The sequence below is a fragment of the Prunus mume genome, linkage group LG2 (assembly GCF_029339155.1).
Source record: "Prunus mume cultivar Tortuosa linkage group LG2, ASM2933915v1, whole genome shotgun sequence".
NCBI lineage: Eukaryota > Viridiplantae > Streptophyta > Magnoliopsida > Rosales > Rosaceae > Prunus > Prunus mume.
Genome location: NC_142699.1, coordinates 6,603,241 through 6,625,200, shown reverse-complemented (window position 1 = coordinate 6,625,200; position 21,960 = coordinate 6,603,241). Strand labels below are relative to the sequence as shown.

The 21,960-nt window shown below is 37.5% G+C and overlaps 5 protein-coding genes across 6 annotated transcripts; all 5 read left to right on the top strand.

Moving 5' to 3' along the window:
• Positions 1 to 1,117: 1,117 nt before the first annotated feature.
• On the top strand, positions 1,118 to 3,494 carry LOC103332944 (TonB-dependent heme receptor A). Of its 2 annotated transcripts, none has more exons than XM_089046752.1 (3): positions 1,118 to 1,248; positions 1,596 to 1,704; positions 3,111 to 3,494. In XM_089046752.1, exons 2-3 carry the CDS (start codon positions 1,632 to 1,634, stop codon positions 3,323 to 3,325), a joined length of 288 nt encoding a protein of 95 aa, XP_088902878.1. In that variant the 5' UTR covers positions 1,118 to 1,248; positions 1,596 to 1,631; the 3' UTR covers positions 3,326 to 3,494. The 2 variants fall into 2 exon arrangements, with proteins under 2 accessions (XP_088902878.1, XP_088902880.1); XM_089046754.1 differs by having other exon boundaries at positions 1,174 to 1,215.
• A 413-nt stretch (positions 3,495 to 3,907) lies between these two features.
• LOC103332945 (cytochrome b-c1 complex subunit 9, mitochondrial-like) lies at positions 3,908 to 5,750 on the top strand. Its single transcript, XM_008235715.3, has 4 exons — positions 3,908 to 4,071; positions 4,168 to 4,361; positions 5,060 to 5,107; positions 5,561 to 5,750. Exons 2-4 carry the CDS (start codon positions 4,242 to 4,244, stop codon positions 5,609 to 5,611), a joined length of 219 nt encoding a protein of 72 aa, XP_008233937.1. The 5' UTR covers positions 3,908 to 4,071; positions 4,168 to 4,241; the 3' UTR covers positions 5,612 to 5,750.
• A 643-nt stretch (positions 5,751 to 6,393) lies between these two features.
• Positions 6,394 to 9,416, top strand: LOC103332946 (putative eukaryotic translation initiation factor 5-1). Its single transcript, XM_008235716.3, has 2 exons — positions 6,394 to 6,560; positions 7,549 to 9,416. The coding sequence occupies exon 2, from the start codon at positions 7,887 to 7,889 to the stop codon at positions 9,174 to 9,176; it is 1,290 nt and encodes a 429-aa protein (XP_008233938.1). The 5' UTR covers positions 6,394 to 6,560; positions 7,549 to 7,886; the 3' UTR covers positions 9,177 to 9,416.
• A 3,764-nt stretch (positions 9,417 to 13,180) lies between these two features.
• Positions 13,181 to 17,586, top strand: ARF17 (auxin response factor 17). Its single transcript, XM_089046187.1, has 3 exons — positions 13,181 to 14,463; positions 15,643 to 16,393; positions 17,353 to 17,586. Exons 1-2 carry the CDS (start codon positions 13,375 to 13,377, stop codon positions 16,354 to 16,356), a joined length of 1,803 nt encoding a protein of 600 aa, XP_088902313.1. The 5' UTR covers positions 13,181 to 13,374; the 3' UTR covers positions 16,357 to 16,393; positions 17,353 to 17,586.
• Positions 17,587 to 18,384: 798 nt separating this feature from the next.
• LOC103332949 (Co-chaperone GrpE family protein) lies at positions 18,385 to 21,475 on the top strand. The gene is made up of 3 exons (XM_008235718.3): positions 18,385 to 18,710; positions 19,297 to 19,809; positions 21,002 to 21,475. The coding sequence occupies exons 1-3, from the start codon at positions 18,489 to 18,491 to the stop codon at positions 21,206 to 21,208; spliced, it is 942 nt and encodes a 313-aa protein (XP_008233940.2). The 5' UTR covers positions 18,385 to 18,488; the 3' UTR covers positions 21,209 to 21,475.
• Positions 21,476 to 21,960: the final 485 nt, after the last annotated feature.

The window sequence follows — 21,960 nt, the reverse complement described above, 5'->3', positions numbered from 1 at the left end:
TCCAATTAATAATATGCTAATAGTTGTGTCATATAGTCAAAGCTAAATTGCCAACAACAGCTACATGTTATTTTAAATTTAGATGTCAACACCTATGCATAGATTGATGGCTTTGCTATTCCTCACGTTTCCACGGCTACATTTGGTGATTTCTATACCTTCATTGTGGGTGGAGGAATTATTCAATCTGGTGAGTGCATTTCCTCTTTACCTAACTCTCAATCATCATAGTTACGATTTTTCTTTGTGATTACGACTACGATTTTTCATTGTGATAATTTATTTGTGATTACATTAGTCGTAGAAATAGGTAAAAGATCATTTTATCCCATTTACTTTTTGAGTTAAAAGTTAATTTTGATTTAAGAATTCGAAAAAGATAAACTCGAAACTCAATTCTACTTTTGCTTGGGCATTTATTACAATCGTTTACGAAGTTAAGCATATAAATTACACATATAATACACTTTTTGGTTCAAGTTATTGTTTGATTCAAGTTTGTACAAACAATAATAAGGATGACGGTTGCCTATTTGCCTCTCATAATGGGCATGTATTCATCAAGCAAATAGTTTGACAAAAAGGGAAGTTTCTTTGAGCCTTCTGAATATTCCATTCAAAGGTCACACCTACAAAGCGTGGCAACCCAACTTCAATACTTCCACTTGACCAGGGAGGAGTGGATGACCACACTTGATGGTTAGGCTAAAGTTTGACGTACGAGAGAATTAATAAATCTCAAGTCTAAGTACAGTAGCAAATTTATTATTAAACCCTGTCCATAAGCTGAAAGAATTTGAGCTGAATGAGGTCCAGTGGAAGCAAATCATGTATGAGTATGAGATAAACTATAAATTCAGACGCACAAGTGAATTGTATAAATTTTTTACCTGTAATTTGCTTGAAATGTGGACATTTGGAGGTCCCTAAATTAAAGTGGTAGATTGTGACATCATCCTATCCTTTCAATTTGTTGAAAATAAAACATTAGAAAGAGTTCAAACAAAATTCACCAATTGCATAAAAAAATAAAAAAATAAAAAAATTGACCTATTCAAGGCCCAAACAAAAAATTATTGGGCTTAAAAATAAGCCCAGCCCAACCTGTATCCCGGGTTCCTTAATTGCTCGTCGCCAGTCTCCAGCCTCAATATTCTCGAGTTCTCGACGCACAGCCAGCTTACTGATAGCCTAGGGTTTCACCATTTCCACAGGTAACATTTCACCTATTCTCTTCTACATTATTCTGTGAGTCGCTCTTCCTCTTTGATTTTCATTATTCTTCATTGAATTGTTAAATCGCGAATTTTTAGTCAAAATTTTCAGTAAATGTTGTTTTTGATTGCTTGAGAGTATGCTCGATCGGAGCTCAAAGATTGCGTTTTTTTGATAGGGTTATTTGTTTTTGTTGGAAATTTTTATAGATCCGTGGTCGTTTATTGTTTAATTAGGTCAAGTATTATGAACTGAATATGATAACTATGTTTTTAATTCAATTAGATTACATTCAGGTCTTAAGAATTTGATTGGCATTCTTTTTGTTGAAAAATTTTGTAAATTTTTTTATAATTCAACGAGTGTCTCTGGTGATTAAGGTACTAAGAAGCAAGAGCTTGTTCTTTCTTTCAATCATGAGCATGAACGGTGGGATCCGGACCTGCGCAAAGTTGGTGAGGGCTTCAGAAGCATCTCTATCAAAATCAGGTTATTATGATGCCATCTGTTGCTTATTTTATTTGATGCCACTGCATACCATGAAATCGTTAAGTGTATAAACAATGTGACTGGCTGATAGTATTTATAATGTTATGGAGAACACACTAGAATTTGGTTGTGAGTTTTAAAAAAAATTATTGTCTTTGACCTAAAATTTGGAAGATCAGAAGATGCACCTTCATGTATAGAAGGATTTTCAGAATTAAACATCGAGCCCAAAAGATTTACAGCTTGTGCTGCTTCTTGTTATAGAACTTCTCCTTCTTCATACTTCCCTCTTTGCCTTTTAGAGAACCAAGCGAACTGCCTCTAATGGCGCTCGTGTTCCCATGCGGGCATAGATAAACCTCAAAGTAATTCCTCTCCCTTCTTCCCTGTAAGAAGGTGCTTCCATTTTATCTTCTTACGTGAAAGAAAGGTCTTATACATATCTCTATGCCTTCCTGGTGTTATATTTTCTTGTAATCAATTTTGGCCGTTCCAAAGGGGTTCTTGCTTGAGAATGTGTGCGAGTGCTCAATTTCACCCGGCCAATAGTGATTATGGGACAGCCTCAGGGTTTTACGTGTTCTCCCCCATGTTTTAATTCGGGAAACTGTCCCAAAATTTTTATTTTTGTAACCAAGTACCAACCAACTACTTGTCTTTAACAAGATTCCAGGAACTAACTACTTGTCTTTAACAAGATTCCAGGAACTAACTCACATTTTTTTGGTATATGGACTCAAGTGGGTCATAGCATTTTACTTTCCAATTGGAGGCATAATTTCATATTGAATGGGTATCTTGGTGTGAATAGAAGGCTCAGTATATAATTTGCATGAAGGAACCCATTCGCTGAAATCATCTCATGAATATTTTTTTGTAAAAGAGTCCTGTTAGTAAGACAATGTTGCCACCCTGCGACAACTGATGAGTGGCTCTTAGAGAGTAAATTTCAAAGGCATATGAATCTTAGCATACTTTTAGTTGCAAAATGCTGGCTTTTAAAATAAACTTTAAATGACCATCCCTATGAGACCTCAATTTCCATTGGTGTTTTCTGGTTTTTTTTTTTTTAAAATTTTTAATTTTAAATGGGCTTCTTCATAGTGGCCCAAAATAGTTTAATTTATTTGAGCTGTTTTTCTGGTATATGAGTTTGGTTGATTTGCTTATTTGCTTCTGGAAATTAGGATTGAGTACAGTGAAATTAAATCTCCACCGCATGTTTCATCTAGTAGTTCACGTTTTTTTAATCTGTAACCGACCCACACCAATCCATCCATAATGGAGAAAGACTGAATGTCTAACTAATAATAATCAGCTGAGGTGTCGATTGATTCGACTTTGAATGCTGGATCTATTTTCATTGCATGTACTAAGTAGAAGTAGTGGCTATTGTGCTTTGCCAGGAACTAGAGGGTTCCACTCAACCGGAGTGAAGAGAATGGGTGGACACGGCCATGATGAACCATACTACCTTCATGCCAAACACATGTACAACTTGGACAGGATGTCGCACCAGAAGTTGAAGGTGACCCTTGGGGTGCTCACTGCATTCAGCATCGGCGTGGCTGTTCCTATTTGGGCTGTCCATTTCCAACAAAAGAAAACCGCCTCTGGTTGAGATGGTCGAATGCAGCAATAAGAGACGCATAATACTGCAGTCTTGGCATTCTCTTGGATTCGTTTCTCATTTACTTCTATTGTTAAAAGAATGTGGTACATTTGTTTGATAATTTTATGGCACATAAGAATCAGATTTGAGCTTTAAAAGGTTCCCATTTTCCCTTCAAGTTCTGTTCTTTCACAGTTTTCTCCTATGCCATGAGTGATGAGCAATTAAACAAGTAGACAATAAATGAAATCCTAAAATTTTGCATACCAAATGATATGACCCTGGGTTATTATTTGTTAACAAATCTTAGATTTTGTGCCTTGTATTTTTATTACGGTATTTACAATTTGTGACTTATTGGGGTGCATTATCACTCTAAATTCGAGGTTATGTGTTCGAATATTCCGAGAAAAGAAAGTTTAACAATTCGATTATGGTTATTGCAATTTCAATTTTATTGGATACTCTATTTATTTCATCATAGCAGATTAATCTTCTTTCATCGAAATCCATAGCAAATGGTTTGGAATTCAAAATTAATCTTTTATCATTGGTGGAATTCATAATATCAAGCAAAATTATGGGGGACAAAACACAAGTCCTCGCCAAAGAGAAAAAAAAATGCGCAATTTAAATTAAAATATGAAAACAAGCAATTTTGCGTACTTTCTCCACTCCCTCTCCGCATTAACGCAAACCAGAGCCATTTCTGTTGGGTTCTCTGCCTCTACGTGTTCCTCATCCAATCGGAAAAGGTATGATCTTCCCTAAGAAGAATCGCTCTGCTTTTTTCTTTTCAATTTTATTAGTTGATTTTATCCGTAATTGTTGTCTTTGATTTTGCTGGATAGGTTGTCATTCCGAGCTCTGAGCAAACCCTAGCACACAGATCAGCAGCAAGTAGAAGAGATTCGCGCATTTCACCATGGATTCAGCAGCTCGACGAACCAGTGGAGGCGTATTCGAAGGGCTTTACAGGGTCATTATGCGCCGTAACTCCGTCTACGTCACATTCGTCATCGCCGGCGCTTTCCTCGGTGAGCGGGTGAGGCTCAGAACTTAGATTAGGGTTAATTCACTGGTTCTGACGTTTTAGTTTTTCGTCTTCTGTTATCTTTATTTTGGTCATTAGCTGTTTGGTTGCTAAGAAAGTCTAAGGAAATGAAATCTGCTTAGATTTGCGATTTGGTCATTTTGGTGTAGTTGCGAGCTCAGAAATTATAATTTGGTCTATGGATTTTTTGAACCTAAACTGGCCTTGTCATTAAAAGGAGTGATTATTGCTATGTTAGTGAAAAATAGATGAAACTTGATGTTGTTTCTTGTGATTTAGTTTCAATGGTTTCATATCTTAATCAAATGCTTGCTTGCTGTGAGAGGCATAAATTTAAGCTAATACTCAAAAATATATTTGTTTTTAATGTTGTTTTGGTTCCCAAGTTATATGCAATACTCGTAGACATTTGATTTCTGAACTCAATTAAGTTGAGGGTCATACATTGAGGAATTATAGAAATGTAATCTAGGCTATATACCGAGACCGAGAAGAACTCAGAGTTTTTGGCCCATTTTATGATTTAGAAGGACTGATGCATTGCCCTTTATCAATTTTTTCCCCCTTTTCAATTTGTTTTGAATTGTTTGCTTTTAATTTTCATTTGGTTTCTTCTCTTCCTCTCCGAACAAAGAACAAATATCAGAAGCTCTGATGTATTTAATTTCAATTTCATTTGCTGGTTTCAGGCCGTGGATTATGGAGTTCATAAGTTGTGGGAGTACAACAATGTTGGGGTATGATAACTATTACATTTTGTACTCAGTTTTAGTATGTTATACATTTCCTTATTGCACAAATATTTGCTTGATGAATCCAAATATGGGGGATTGAAGAATTATTTGTTTGCATGTATCTTTGTGTTAATTTGATTCGGATATTTGTAATGCATTTACATATCCTACCTACTTTTAGTGCATGTGGGTTTTTCTTCGAAGACAAACTTTTGCCCATGGCCGGAGGTGCTGCATATTATAAGGTCATATGCGTGTTTGGATGTTAATCGGATTCTTATGAGTCTAATTATAATTGAGATGGGGTTGGATTTGCTTTCCATGTCCTAGACATGTATATTGTATTGCACACACCTTCTATGCATTGAGATTCTTTCTTTGGTAGTAACTGGTTTTCTAAAAAACCAAAATCCCAATATCGAACGTCTGAATTGAATGTTTTCCTTTTTAATGCAGAAACGATACGAAGACATTTCAGTTTTGGGGCAAAGGCCATCGGAAGAATGAGCTATCAACTCTCCTCTTTCACTATTTCATAGTTTTCGTACTTTTCAAAAGCTGGAGTATGCAATCATGCCCTGGATAGAAATTCTTATTTTTGTAATAAAAGTTTGAATGGACCGAACTTATTCATCGAACATGCACATTGGGTGTTTCAAAATCAGTTCTGTAATTCCGAACAATCTGTGGTTTTAAGGGGGGTATTTTGTAGTTTCCTTATACAAAGAAAGGGATAGGAAAGCGATGGGGGAAGCTCACACACACCGTCAGGGTGTGATAATGTCCTTTCAACTGGGCTAGACCACGGTGAAGTATAGTTTGAAACTTTGAGATGAGATTTTAGAACAATTGAATCATATATATAGTCCTTTGCAAATAAAGCTGTTCTTTTGTGTAATGCCTTTCAAATATGAATAAGGGTTGCCACAAAAGAAATTTAAAAAAAATATATATGAGAAAGCCCAATTTGTTTTCTTATACCGACAAAACATATTTCTTTTGCTTTCATGAAAAATATTATTTTTCTGTTACATTTTCATTGATAACTTTAATTAGAAAAATAAAATTGATATCTCCGTTTCCATTGCGTATTATGTGAAAAATATCGCTGTTTTCAGTTAAATATTTTTCCTAAAATTTGACCCATCAGACGCCTGATCTTGCGATTAGTTATCTTGAGAACGGTGGTTGAATACAATGCTTTTATCCTATTTGGCATCATTAGGTTGGTAGAAAAAATAATTTAATTATATCAATTATATAAATAAAAATAATAAACTAAAGGCGGTGAGTTTGCCCTACGGGTACCTTCTCGCACCCAACGCCGCATATAAATTCCATGATTTCTCCTCTTTCCCTGTCACATAATACGCAAAGCATAAGCCATAACCTCTAGGGTTCTCCATCTCTCTCTCTCTCTCTCTCCCTCTCCCCGTTTATCATCCAACGCTAAAAGGTACAACCTCTTCTGACAATCGCTGCGCTTATTCTTTTCTTTTCGAAATCGTAATCTTATTTGTTGATGATAATTGTTTTTGATTGCTGAGTGTTTGTTCGATCCGAGCTCAAGTCTTATGCTTCTGGATCGGATTTTGAAATATTTACAGATCTGTGGATCTTAGGGTTTTTTTTTTGTATTATGTTGTTAAGTCTGAATGCTATTTGAGATAGATTTATTCAGCGTTGCTTTGATTTGGGCTTTTTTTTTTTCTCACGTTGTGATTTTATTTAATAATTGTTATTGACCTTTGCCCTTGAAATTCTCAGAGTTTTTTTCACCAATCGTTATGAGACCAGAGCTGTATTATATGTATACTTATATATGGCTGGAAATTTATGTAGAAAACCTGTCATGTTAGGTATTTTTTTATATGTTTGATCTTCTTGAAAGAGACTGTCGCAGTATATATATATATATATATATATATATGGTGCGAAATCTCTGTCCAGGTATATTGAACTCCCTCCGTTTTCGGTACGTGGAGGTGCTTGATTACTACAGACATTAGGTTTAGGTTTGTATTGTAAACTTTGTGCGGCTTCGTTGTCCGATTTGTTGTTCTCTGTGGATCAGTAATTATAAAAAAATTCGACCTTTTTTTAATGTGATTTTGTTTTGTTGGCGCTGGTAGGACATTTGTCACATTTTGTTTTGTCAACTTATCATAAATTAATCCCAGGGCTTAGTCTTTTGGCCGGATGATTTATCGTAGTGCTTCAGAGAAAAAAGGAGTATAATGTTTTGTTTGCTTGTGGAATTAGTGCTGTGTTTTGTTGTCCATCTAGAACTACCAACGATATATCAGCCTTGTTATTTTGAGATAGTTTAGGACAGTTCTTTTCGATTATAAACTGTTGGACACAGTTTTCACCACTTATATTGATTTCATGAGTGTTGTCTTACTCTTAACCTGTTGCTAAATAGCTATTTCATTTGATTGAAGGAAATTGGCAGTTCAGTCTGCTACATCTGCAGTTTGTCAAAGTGGAGTGTGTGACGTCTATAACTTATTTTATGTCTGAACGGGCCACTCTCTTTTTGTCGTCGATTGGATTACTTGGTGAATATTGTCCTACATCTAGAAAAAAGAGTAGAGCTGCTGCTGTTGAATTTGGATGCATGCATTTTGGATTATTAGAGGAGAGTAACACACATTTCCTTGGTTGCCGGTTTATGCAACCTTTTCCAATTGCAAGGAAGTTGTCTGGTAGAGGAGGATTTCTTGTTTCAGGAGACAATACCATTCTGATATAATCCATCATCTTTGTCACACCCTTAAGGATGGCTCTACAAAACATTGGTGCTTCAAACCGTGATGATGCCTTCTACAGGTATAAGATGCCACGGATGATTACTAAGATTGAAGGCAGAGGAAATGGCATCAAGACTAATGTGGTCAACATGGTTGATATTGCAAAGGCCTTGGCTAGACCTGCTTCTTATACTACTAAGTATTTTGGCTGTGAGCTTGGAGCTCAATCGAAATTTGATGAGAAGACTGGGACTTCCCATGTGAATGGCGCTCATGACACTGCGAAGCTTGCTGGACTTCTGGAGAACTTCATTAAGAAATACGTGCAGTGCTATGGTTGTGGGAATCCTGAAACTGAAATAATTATCACTAAGACACAGATGCTCAATCTCAAATGTGCTGCATGTGGTTTTGTGTCTGATGTTGATATGAGGGACAAGCTTACAACTTTTATCCTCAAGAACCCTCCAGAGCAGAAGAAGACAGCTAAAGAAAAGAAAGCCTTGAGGAGGGCTGACAAAGAGCAGCTTAAGGAAGGGGAAGCTGCTGATGAGGAGCAAAAGAAGCTTAAGAAGGAGGCGGCAAAGAAGAAGGCAACAACTGGTTCTAAAGCATCAAGCAAGAAGAAACCCTCTGGTTCTGATGAGGATCGCTCCCCCACTCACAGCCAGGGAGATGAGAATGACCAAGCTGCTGAAGATGATGATGATGATGTCCAGTGGCAGACAGACACTTCCTTGGAGGCTGCTCGGAAGCGAATCCAGGAGCAGTTGAGTGCGGTTACTGCTGATATGGTCATGCTTTCTACCACTGAAGAGGAGAATCCCGAGACCAGGACCCATCAGAATGGTGCTGATAAAAATACACATGGGAGGCTCGTTAATGAGATAAAACAATGCCTGCAAAAGGGGACTTCTGCTGCCCAGTTTAAATCCTTTTTGGTTACCCTTTCTGGCACGCCCCAAGAGATTATGGATGCCTTGCTTGAAGCTCTTTTCGAAGGCGTTGGAAAAGGGTTTTCTAAGGAGGTGTCTAAGAAGAAAAACTACCTGGCTGCAGCAACCCAGGCGGAGGGGTCCCAGATGGTTCTATTGCAAGCTATTGAGTGTTTCATTGGGAAGGCAAACCCTGATGCTGCAAAGGAAGTGGCTTTGGTCCTGAAATCACTGTATGACGCCGATGTGCTGGAAGAGGAATTCATTATGAAGTGGTACCAGCAGGGCTTAGGCGGCATGAACAAAAGCTCCTTGATCTGGAAGAATGCCAAGCCCTTCATCGAATGGCTCCAGAGTGCTGAGTCGGAGACAGAGGAAGAGTGAGTGATGTGGGATTTCTCTTTTATATCGGTATTTTTAAATCACTATGAGACTGTTAAGAGAATTAGTTGTGTCTTGGAATAAAGGGGAGTCACTGGACCTTCCTGTATTCTCACCCTCTGCTTTTCTTTGCTGTTGTTATATTTGGTGGTGTTTTAGTCTGTTTGACCAACTATTGTTCTGTCAAGGGATATTGGTTTTCTTTTATGAGGTTTGGTTAATGCATTTGTCTTATATGTGGTATTTTCTTTTTGGCCTTTTCTGAGACGGAAACACTTTTATGAGGTTTGGTTAATGCATTTGTCCTTTCGGCACCGCTAAAGTGTTTCCGTCTCAGAAAAGTGTTTTCTGGAGAAGCAACTGGTGCTTCCAATCATTCTGCGTCTTATTCCTGAAGAAATGTTGCTATGTTACTACGGCATTTTTTTATAATAAAAAATTCATTGCTCGAGTCTTCTTAAATAAAGGGAACTACAGAGGAAAGAAAACGCTGTTCTGGCCACGGTTAATTTGTTATTATAGTTGAAGGGTTTAGGGTTTATTTTGGAAACTCTTTTCTTTTCCATCTGGAAAACATCATGGTATTCGACACTTAATTATGTGATGTTTGAATATGTGGTGACAACGTTATTGTATTGTCCAATTGTTCTACCCTTAAAAGCAATGCTAAGTTAGTAAAAGACCTACTAGTGCAGTGGTTTGAATCAATTGATCCTCTAAGGGAAGGTTCGAGTCCTAACATGTGATTAAGTATACTATAGTTTCTCTCATAGGAAATGAACAAAAAAAAAAAGGCAAAAACTAAAAATCTCCCACTAAAGATGCAAAAAAAAATAAAGTTACAAGAATTCTATAGTGAGGATCTTATACATGTCCCTTAGGTGAGGCTTTATCTTAAATTGAATAGCCGTTGAATCAAATTGGTAGTCCGATCCAACAATTAAAAATTAATCCAAATATTAAAAGATATGACCTCACCTAAATGTCGTATATAATGCCCTCACTATAGTTAAACTAAAACAATCTCCAACTAAAGTGCAAAGCCCAAATGAAGGCTGTTTTTTGACAAACATGAATACCTATTAGAGATATTTAGTGATATACCCGTTCTCATCACTAATATTATAGATAAATCATACACCATTGAATTTTTATAAACAAACCAAAAAAAAAAAACCAACAAATGACAGCTGACCCTATTGAATTTAAGTTTGATTATTAAATTACTTTTATACCCTATTGAGTAGTTTGGGTTTTTTTATGAGGTTTTAGAGTTGAGTTTGTTTTAATAAATTGATGATAGTTTTGTAATTTATAAGAAGTTAAAAGCCTCTTTGTTGTGTTGTAAATGAGCTTTTAGTATGTTTCTAAAGTCCATTTAATATATGGTATTTTTATAATTTGGGCCCCTATATTGGATATAATAGTAAATCTCCATAATTATTTATCTCGTGGGCCAATAATAGTAGGGGTTTATTTTGTTTTTGGTTTGAATAATAGTAAGGGGTTTCATTTTGCCAAAGTTTGAAATGGGGACGGAGGAAAACTAGCACACATGACCATTTGGGACCATATTAAAGATTTGGGCCAATCTAACTAGCACCGTGTTGATAGGCCCCCATAACTATTTAAGAATACACCAAAAATATGAGTCAATCCAACTACCACCGTATTGATTGAAAAATAAAAGAGGGTGAAAATACTATAGGATAATGCATGGTTTAAATTCACAATCTAATTACCTGCAACATTATTTAACAAAATAAGCACATCCGTGTCGAACAATTTTCTCGCTTTGGACTTTGGTTTTGCATTTGGTCCAATTGGAGTTGTTAAGAGCTATTATTGTCAAAATCATCAAGAAGACAAGGCTCAAAGCCTGGTTAAAAATAAATTATTTTCGTTAATCCAATAACTCCCCAAGTTCCGAAAAGCGTTTGGTAATATATTATGCTTCTTAACACCAAGTTTTCCAAACTAAGTACATAAACTAATCTCAAAATGTGCTTCTTAAACTTGATCACACACACTTCAAATTTTTTGTATAGGTCGATGTGGACTGGTCACCTACCTTTGTTAAAACCTTGGTCTTATTTTGTTTTTTTGCTCGATTAGGGCCAACTTTTTGTCTGCAGCTACAAGAGACCAACAATGACAGTCATGTCACTGTAAATGACAAAACAAGGACAACAAATTGGCACTTGTGTCACGACACACAAGTCCAAAGTCAAAAATAAAATAAATTGGGATTTTAATAATAAATGATACTAAAACTAGTAATAATCTAAAGTTATATAAAACCCATTTATTTGAATAGTTGATGTGACAATTTGTAAAAGAATTTATTTTTCTTTTAAATTGTAGTACCAAAGAAAAAACAAGCTGTGTCCGCGTTCTAGACAAGGTCTTCGTTTCATAATGCCTTTTTGTCTTTTACTTTTATTTATTACTTTTGGTTTCTTTTACCATCATCAACACCCTTTTTTTTTTTGAATTGGACTATTTGTGACCAATTATAATACTCCATGTGTCCTAATTGAAAATGGATTTAGAGAGAGCAATAAAACAAAGAGTCATTTATCAATTGAAACTCAAAATTTTAGAATTTCATACTGCAGCGATGGTATATGGATTTGTTAGATATATTTTATTTTGTAAGTTAAGACGTCCCGATATTATTATTCAGGACATCTTATCAAGTAATTATTGTAGTTGAGACCAATTTTATGACAATTATGTAATTTAGCTTTATTATCGGCGATGTTGATGAAAAAATAAAATTAGTCACGAAACAAACATTACAAAGAAGATTCTCGAGAGATATTTACACTGCTCAAAATTTCTTTTTATTATAGAATTTCATCAGGTTGAGATTCAATTTTTTTATATTATAATTTATGATATATCTTAACATCACTTGAACCCTACATTATCTCATTGACAGTGTTTATCTCACAACAATTTTACAACACTACACCTATTTGTTCTTGACGTGAATATTGGGTGTTGTTGAGGTAGAGAGTCCTGTCTGTACATAACAAATCAACTAATGAAATGACGACCGCGACAGGCAGGCATGAAAATCCGGTCCGTGCCATCGCTACCCAAACACAAAACACCGAGTCATCGTATTTTTCAAAAATTTCGGAAAAAGCGACAGCAAAACTTAAATTTAACCTAAAACCAAAAAATCCCAACCCCGAAAAAAAAAAAAAAAAAAATCTTAACAACCTCTGATTTCGTTGACTTTAAAATATTGTCAGTGACAATAAAATTCATTCACTGAGCCCCAGCAAATACTGCTGTGATTCTCAAGTACAACAATGATGTCACTTAGACTGTGAGACTCAGAGAGGGAGAGGGCCTATGAGATCCCTAATTCTCGGCAGCTCCCATTGAATGAAGAATTTACTTCGCCTGATCCAATTAAATGCAACAAGGTCGTAGAGACATTGATTTGTATGCAAGGAAATCTTTTCTCTCATCGAATAGAGTACGATACACTTAAACTAATCACCTTTGATTATTAGTTATGATTTATTTTGCACATAGTAAAATACATTACTTGATGAATCGCGAGTGTTCTTTTAGTGAAACAGTGTGACAACCAAACATATTTTACGTCCATAAGAACGCTCAGACTTTTCATGTATTTCGTGTCAAAAATTATTCACACACAATCTAACAATTCTCCTAACATTTTTGCTTAGTTGGGACAGTAAATTCAATTCTGTTACATAATATGTAAATATGTGAGGAAATAATGCTCAAATTGAGAAATTTGCTGATTGGGCGAAGGTTAAACGACATAACAAACATAGTCCTTGAGAGAAAGAGGAGAGAGAGAGAGAGTGGTGCATGGTGTAGTTAGTTGGACTTGGGCAGTTACGTTTTGGTGGGGAGGGCAACAGTGTAATATTGTTAGAACTAATTTACCCAAATAATAGTACTTTAATATTATTTATTTATTTATATCCCATAATTGATAATTCCTTTTCCCTTGAGTTTTGCTTGCGTGCCCGTTCTCCGACCCCAAGACGAAGACGGCACTCACTCACTCTCTCTCTCTCTCTCTCTCCTCTTTCTCTCTCTTTCAACTTCTGTCACACACCCTGAGGCAAATCAGACACTAAAACACACACACACACTTTTCAATCTCTCTCTCTCTCTCTTCTCTGAAATCAAAATCCCTAACCCCAAAATGCCTCCTACGCCTCATCCGCCGTCGCATCACCACCCTCACTCTCACTCGCACTCTCCCCACCGTCCGATCGACCCCAAAATCTGGCGAGCCTGTGCCGGAAACTCCGTACAAATTCCCATCCTCCATTCTAGGGTTTACTACTTCCCTCAAGGCCACCTCGAGCAATCCTCCTCCTCCGCCCCTCTCCTCCTCTCCCCTCTCGTCCTCTCCAAGCCTCTCATTCTCTGCCGCATCTCCGCCGTCCATTTCCTCGCCGATCCCACAACCGACGAGGTCTTCGCCAAGCTCCTTCTCCTCCCCATCCCCAACCACGAACCCACCAATCGCCACGAGCCGCCGAACGACGACGTATTTGACGACGCCAACGAGACCGATAAGGTCGTTTCGTTCGCGAAGATCCTCACTCCTTCGGACGCCAACAATGGCGGTGGCTTCTCCGTCCCGAGGTTCTGCGCCGACTCCATCTTCCCCGCGCTTAACTACCAGGCCGAGCCGCCAGTCCAGACGCTCTCCGTCACCGACCTCCACGGGGTCGTTTGGGATTTTCGCCATATTTACAGGGGAACTCCTAGGCGGCACTTGCTCACCACCGGCTGGAGCAAGTTCGTCAACCACAAGATGCTCGTCGCCGGGGACTCCGTCGTTTTCATGAGGAACTCGAGAGGCGAGATGTTCGTGGGAGTTCGCCGCGCAGTCAGGTCCACCGTGAGCTCTGACTGCGCTTCCAGGTGGAGCTCTCACATTGGTGGCGGAGCGACGACCACAATGAGGGTGAAGACAGAGGATCAGGAAGGTTCTGGAAGGAAGGTGATGTCGGCAGAGGCCGTGGTAGGGGCGGCGGAGATGGCGGCGGCGGGAAGGCCTTTCGAGGTGGTGTACTATCCGAAAGCGGGGTGGTCAGACTTTGTGGTGAAGGCCGAGGTGGTGGAGAAGGCTTTAAATGTATTTTGGTCGGCCGGGATGAGAGTGAAGATGTCCGTGGAGACCGAGGATTCGTCCAGGATGACTTGGTTTCAGGGCACCTTGTCGTCGGTATCGATCCCAGACAATGGGCCTTGGCAGCGCTCCCCATGGCGTATGCTTCAGGTATTGGTTCTTCAGCTTTTGGTCTCACTTATTTTGAGTTTTATTTAATTGTTATTAGCTTCTCAGTGAAGTAGGCGTAAGAAATTCATCCTCTTGTTTATATGAAACAATTTACTGTGATCCATCCAATTGGGTATAGGTTTGCGTACATGTCACTATCCGCAGGGTGCTAACCCACCCTCTTTGATTTGGAACATGTCATGGTAGTTTATATTTGTGGAAATGCATTAGAAAGCAGTTTGAAGAAACATTCAATATTTTATTTGGTTTTGACTTGATCAGATGGCTTTTGGGATGTGTTGACAGATTTATGTTTTAGTTTATCCCAGAAGATTTCCTGTTGAATTCTAGTCCTGTATAATTGCTGGCATTGATAAGTGAGATAATGATTTTCAATAAAGCAATGCCTCCTAAATATTCTGCCATGCGTTGCTTGTCTTAAATGACTTATAATAGGTTAATCTAATTTATATTGCATTGTAATTGTGGGAGTAGAAGTTGAAATGAAAGAGCAGTTGATCTGTATTTTGGTTGAGGTGGGTGCATAATTTCTTTATATCATATGACACCAACTTTCCTGTAGACTTGTCTTCTGTTCAAATACATGATATCAATTAGGTTGAAATTCATTGACTTATATTTCTTTTGCAGCAGAAAAAAGGGGAAAATTGAAATAAGCTTTTTGGTGTTGCCAAACTTACTGTTATGAAAAGAAATACCATGTCAGGATAATGTGATTCAGGTTGTGGATTGTTAAGTATCTATAGAATTGTGTTGAGACTATGCTCTTTCAAAAATTAGCCAGGGTCGTGGCCATTGCCAAATTATTGTACACTGTGATCTTTTATTGTCCTTTTCTGTTTGCGGTTTAGCAAACCACAGTTTCTGTGCTTCACACCAAATAGATAAAGAGCACAACCTATCATATCAGGCATAAAAACACTATAAATACACACACATGCACGGAGGGAGAGGGAGAGGGAGAGAGAAGTGCTTGTATTTTCATATTAAAATTTTATGCAGAAATCACATAATAATATTAATCATTTTCTACATTTTGTTACATTCTGAATATATTGCATTTAGCACATCTTATTTTCTCTCCACTTGGACTTATGTTGGTTTTTATAGTTTTTGCCAAGAGATAGTTTAAAATAATTAATGACCCCTCTATTATAGGTTACTTGGGATGAACCTGAAGTTCTGCAGAATGCTAAGAGGGTGAGCCCATGGCAAGTTGACTATGTTGCATCAACACCTTCAATTCATACTGCATTTCCCCCCGCAAAGAGATTCAGAGCTCCTATGAGTCCTGGGCTGCTGACCAATGCAGAGGAAGAATTCTTCTTTCCTGTGCCAGGAGCACCTAATTCAACAATGGGGCAATTGAATGCATCCTTGTTGAACTATAACACTTTTCCTGCTGGCATGCAGGGAGCCAGGCAAGATCTATACTGTGTATCTAATCTATCCCACTTGTTAAGTGAGAATACTCCTCAGATGTGCACTTACAATTCCTTTGGCAACAATGTGGTGCCAAAGTTGAAGAGGGTGTCTACTGAGTTGAACATTGGCAGTTCACAGTCTGATGAATTATCACCAGATAGCCAGAGTAGTGTGCATTCCTTTGGCACGGAACTGGATGGAAACCGGTACTGCAACTCAACAAAGGTTGGCAGAAGTTCGTTTCAACTGTTTGGTAAGATTATTCATATGAACCAGCCTGTTGAAGGTGGTTTTGATGATGTTGGCTGCACTGAGGACAATGGCAATAAAGGGTACAATGCAACTGAAGGTGTGAACAACCAACTGGATCTTTCTTATTCCAAACTGCTTGAAAGGCTTGATGTTCAATATCAAAGAGCCTCAGCTGTTGAAGCTTGTTCTTTGTGAACCACTGGTGGCTGCTACAACAAAAGTTTCTGTACAGGTAATCTCTTCTCGCCGAATTGAATTCAGTTGTCAATTCATACAACATGTACCTTATGACTGATTTTATATCTGACATGCTTCAGTCATGCAGTCATAAGTTTTGAATCCTTACTCCTTTTATTGGATTTACATGCATAAATCCTGTTTTTCCACTCCGTTTGGCAGTGCTGTGTACCTAATTTTCTTCATGTAGCTTTAACACTATTTACATCGTTAACAATGCCGAACAATTTTCTTTCCATAGTTCCATCTCATTTTCTTGGGTTTAGGAGGATGACATCGTTTGGATCATTTTCTTGGGTTAAATTTTGTTGTATACAGTGTTCAAGATGGGAAATAGAGTACAATTCAGGATCTTGTCTGGTGTTGTCTTTTGCCTCTCTATATCTAGATATCTATTAAAATTTTCTTTTAATTTAAACTCAACTCCATTGTGGGATACCATCTTCCAAGAGTGAATCACATAAGCTTTTGACGGGAAAAAAAAAAAAGAGATTGCTTTGGGTATTGGGTTATCACAACATTATAACAAAAGATTAGCTAGAGCCTATAAATTAAGCATTATATGCACCATCTGTCTTCCTTAGCATTTGAATCTCCAGCCACAACGAACTGTCAGTTAAGCTTCTCTGGCAAAATAAAAGATTAGCCAACTGACTTAACTGATCTGAACATATTGTTTATTTCAAAACTGGGGTTCTTACTGGTTTTAGTCGGTGCAACCTGAAGCTTAGATGCCTTATTCATCCTCATATGTGAATCTTTGTTTACATAAATGTTGAGCTGAGATGTCTTAGAAACACACTTAGTAGAAGAAATGGGGTAAAATAAAAACCATCTTAGTGTGAATAGATACTGCCTTTATTATAACTCTGTCCATTTTTTTTATTTTTTTAAAACAGGGGATTATAAAATGAATTCCTCACCTGATACTTGGTATTCTGTATTTTATCGCAGGCGCTCGAGGCCGGCAGGAAGCTGACTAATCTGACTGTTGCAGTAGCTATATATTTGTATTCTGGTTATTTTAGTTTGTGGTGTTAGACGTTGAAACAATCTTGTAGACTTGGTTTTCCATGTTCAAAATCAAGCTATTAATGCTAAATGTTTATGATTCAGATTTCGTGCTCATTGTTTCTTCTAAACAAGGATTTATCTGATTATATGTAATTGTGGTGGTTCGTCATTCAATCCCATTTCTGGTTTTCGTATTAAAGAAGTGACCAGGAAAAGTTGGTTTTGTTTCACTCTTTGGTGGTTGTTGGAGATCAGAGACTGCCCACTTTGTGGTCCAAACAAAAACGGTGTACGTTCATTGGCTTTTGAAATGTACTTGGTCATCAATGAGCTTGAGTTCTCATTTCAATGTTTATGAAATGAGTTACTTGTGTAGCTGTGTTGTGTTAAGAGAGTAGTGTTCTCATAATGAATTGGTTATTATTTGTTTGGGACCTACGATTGTTTGCTATGTAAGCATTTAATCGACTTACTGACCGTCTAAATAATGGATGATCTTATTTGTAAGTTTTCTGCGACTTTATATATGAATTTGAAATAAACTTTAAGGTTCTATATAATTAACCCAAAATAGCAAGAGTAGTCATCCTTGCATTCAGGTCAAATCCCTCTTCAATATTGGAGATCACTTGAGGTCCTGGTCCTGTGTTCGAATATCCCAATCTCAATATCGGAGATCCCTTGATTGAGGGTGTTAATAGGGGAGCTTCTACAATAAAGAGTTAAATTGAGGAGTTAAAGTGAGGAGACCGATCCGACCGTCAAAACATTTAAAATATTTAAGTCCCATGATTTCTTTACATTTGTTGATGGTGAGATTTGACCTCCTCAAATAATCTCCTCACTTTAAGCCCTCATTATAGCATTTCCGGTGTTAATAGAATCTTCTAGAAAAGTGTGGATGCTTCAGCCCAAAAGAGTGATGGGTCTTGAAGCCCATATTCAGGCATTTAATTAAACACATACACCCAGTGGCGGACTAGAAGCGTGCCCATTGTTCGTCCCCCGCAGCAACAATAAACCAGACTTGGTCTGAATTGTGATTCTTTTGTTTCTTCTTTTGAAAAAAGCGTTTAATGGCGAATTCGTTGTTTCTCCCAAACCACAGTTTCATAGCTCCCCCTCGCCTCTCTGCTTCCTTGCCCTCAAAACCCTCCAAACCCCTACCGCTTCCCCGTCTAGGGTTTTCTCTCAACAACTCTTCCTCTATTATTAGTCAGAGCAGCAGAAGCGGAAGCAGAAGCAGGCGTGCCTCTTCCTTCAAATCTCATCTAGCTCCTCGAGACTCCGTTCCCCCAGTAAGTACGCTTTTCTTCATTCTCTCTAGTTTCTTGTTTTCAATTTTTGTTTATATTATTTGCCTTATTCATCTCTTAATTAGGGGAAATTTTCCAAATTGTTATGTGCTACGTAAAATTAATGGTGATGGACTCATGGGTCCAATGGGTTTGCAGGATTTGAAATCTTAGTGTGATGGCATTTGATTTCATAGGTATAGTGTAAATGTGCAACAACTTTTCTGGATGTTTTGTTTGAAATGAAAGAAGCATGAGCCGTTAATTCTAGTTACTTTGCTTCCAATCAAACAATCAAGCATTTCCTTTGGACTTGTGTATGTTAAGGCAGTTCTAAGGGCTTGTTTAAACTCCAATCCTGTTTGAAATGTTCTTACTCCTTGTTCTAAATTTTCTTTTTGAAGTCTAAGAATCTGCTTCTTCCGTATTTATATCTCAGTAATTTAAACAAGTCTCTAATTTTCAGTTGTCAACAGACTCTCACTCTTCAAACTTAAATATGTATACTTAATTTCTCGTTATTTGGTTGTTCCTGTAAGTAGTTATCTGTATTTAGATTGTTAATCTTATATATGTACTTTATGTCTAGACGAATGCCAAAGAGGATCGTACTCGGAGTAATGTAGAAGCTTCGGAAACTGGAGCAGATCAACACCATTTGCCCCGTTTGAGGACCCTCCTTAAAGTTTACAAGGAAGCTATATTTAACGGAGATGAAGAAACTGTATCAGAAGTTGAGGCCAAGATAGAAATACTTGAAAATGAGAAGAATAAATTAGTCAAGAAAGTATCTTCCTCGTCGGCAGAGACAACGTCTGGGAAGGAGAAATTTATCCGCTTGCAAGCAGATTTTGATAATTGTAGAAAAAGATTTGAGAAGGAGAGACTTACAGTAAGGACAGATGCCCAAGAAGAAGTTATTGAGAGTCTTTTGCCCATGGTTGACAATTTTGAGAGAGCCAAACAATACATTAAACCCGAGACTGACAAGGAAAAAAAGATTGATGCAAGTTACCAAGGTATATACAAGCAATTGGTGGAGACTATGAAGAGCTTGCATGTGGCTGTCGTGCCAACTGTGGGAAAGTCTTTTGATCCTTCGGTAAGTGAAGGTGTTTAAGATTACTTGGTTCAATGTATACTCTAAATATTTAATTTTTACCTTTTTGCTGACTAGCTTTTCATGCTTCTTTCTCCGGTCAAACACATTCTAAAGTTAAAGAGATCTTAAAATTGAATCCTGATTTTGTTTACCTTTCGAGGATTTAATATGATATCTTTTCTTGGGTCCAAATGATGAAAAATTATTATTCGATCTTTGGAAGGATGTTTGAGGTAGGATGTGCACATTAGCTCATATGCAAATTTTGTATGATTCTTCTCTTTCCCTCCTCCAGTTTACCCGAAGGTGGATGAATTACTTTTGGTGGGGCAATAAGCCCCTTGCATTTTGTCTGTCCTCTCCTTTCTACCAATTGAAGGAGAACCTAATCTTTCATTCTACTCTTTTTCCCCTCTCCCTTGCGGACTTACTGTCAGTAGTTTATTGTTTGTTTTACATAGAGTAGGAGCACTCTTGTAGTGTAATTTTTGTGTGCGCACTTCAGTATAAAATCTGGGACTGATGCATTCAACTGTTTTAATTCGGAAAAGATTGGGACAAATGTTAATTTGCATTTGAAGGCCTCAATACTTGCTCTAAGTTTTGGGTAGTTTCCAGTATCCTTTATCTTTTGGGACCTCTCACTATTGCCCAAGGGCTGATCAAATTTTGGATGGTTAAGCTTTCATACAAAACTGCAACATGGATACAGGTGTGTGGAACACTTGTGCATTCTCATCTGATTCAAATTTCCAGGGCCTTCAGTGAAAATTCTTCCTTGATGTGTCTACAGTATGCATCTACCTGTAGGAGATTACCCTGTCAAGAAGCATTTTCTTGAATTCATTATTAGCTATTTGTTATTGATACCAGTCATGGTAACTTGGATGTATCAGCCTTTGAATGGTGCATGTAGCTTGATTATTTTCCCACTAGTCCATCTGTCCAAAATTGGCCTTGACTCTGCTCCCTGTTGTATGTTTTGCTTCTTATTGATTTAGGCTTCTATGGCTTGATATCTCTTCTGGTAGAAGATGCAATAGTTTGGTAGAACCTCAATGATGACTTATCAGGAAGGTTTGTAAACTAGGATGGTAATGTACTGATATGCGAATCTTTTTAGTTTTGCCATCTCTGCAACTTGATAAATGTTCCCATGCCATCGTTTTAAGTTTTCAACTTTCTGTTACAGCTACATGAGGCTGTGGCACGTGAAGAGTCTCAAGAATTCAAGGAAGGGATTATAATTCAGGAAATCCGCCGTGGCTTTTTACTTGGAGGTCGGCTTCTAAGACCAGCAATGGTTAAAGTCTCAACAGGGCCTGGCAGTAAGAAAGCCCCTGTGGCCACCGAGAAATCATCTGGGTTGCCAGCAACAGCTGCCGGGGTGGAGAAATGATAAGTTTTCTACCAGAACCTTTATTAGATGCAAGGACATATCTGCTTTCATCAGTCAATCGGGCATTTCTTACATATGGCTTCTGTTGTTCGAAAGTTTCCAAGGTATAAAAATTCAATTTCAATTGTGACATGCGCATGGGGATGCTATACTTTTGTTTAACAAGAAAACAGACTCATTATTTGTAATTCTGAGATTGTTCATGTTATGACCCACCTGGTTCTTTATAAGAAAAGGAAAGTGCAGCTCATTGAGTTGATGATCAAATATCATAACTAAATAAAACTTCAAATATTATTGTAGTGGCACACACACTTTTAAGTTTCTCGAAGTTCAAATATCATAACTAAATAAATACTTAATTTGAAATAAAAATTCCCCAAACTAAAAGCTCATGTGTAAATCGTCCAAAATTTAAAGGAAAGCTTTATAAAACCCCTTCGTTGTTAGCCAACTTGGATTGTCAAAAATACCGGACAATCTCCACATCAGGATCTTCGCCTATTGCTTGGAACTAGTACAAAGAATGATTCCCAAACTCTGACGCAGCAAACAAAAACCCAGATTTTAACACACATTGAAGTTGTAACTGGAATTGTATCAAAATATTTTATCTTTAGTTTTGAGAAATTAGGAAAACGAGTATATCCGCGCGGCTACACTATTACTTTTTAAAAAAATCAAAAAATATAGTCCAGCCGCGCGGCTATACTATACATCGCTTTCAAAACGGTAAAGCCGGCCGGCTATAC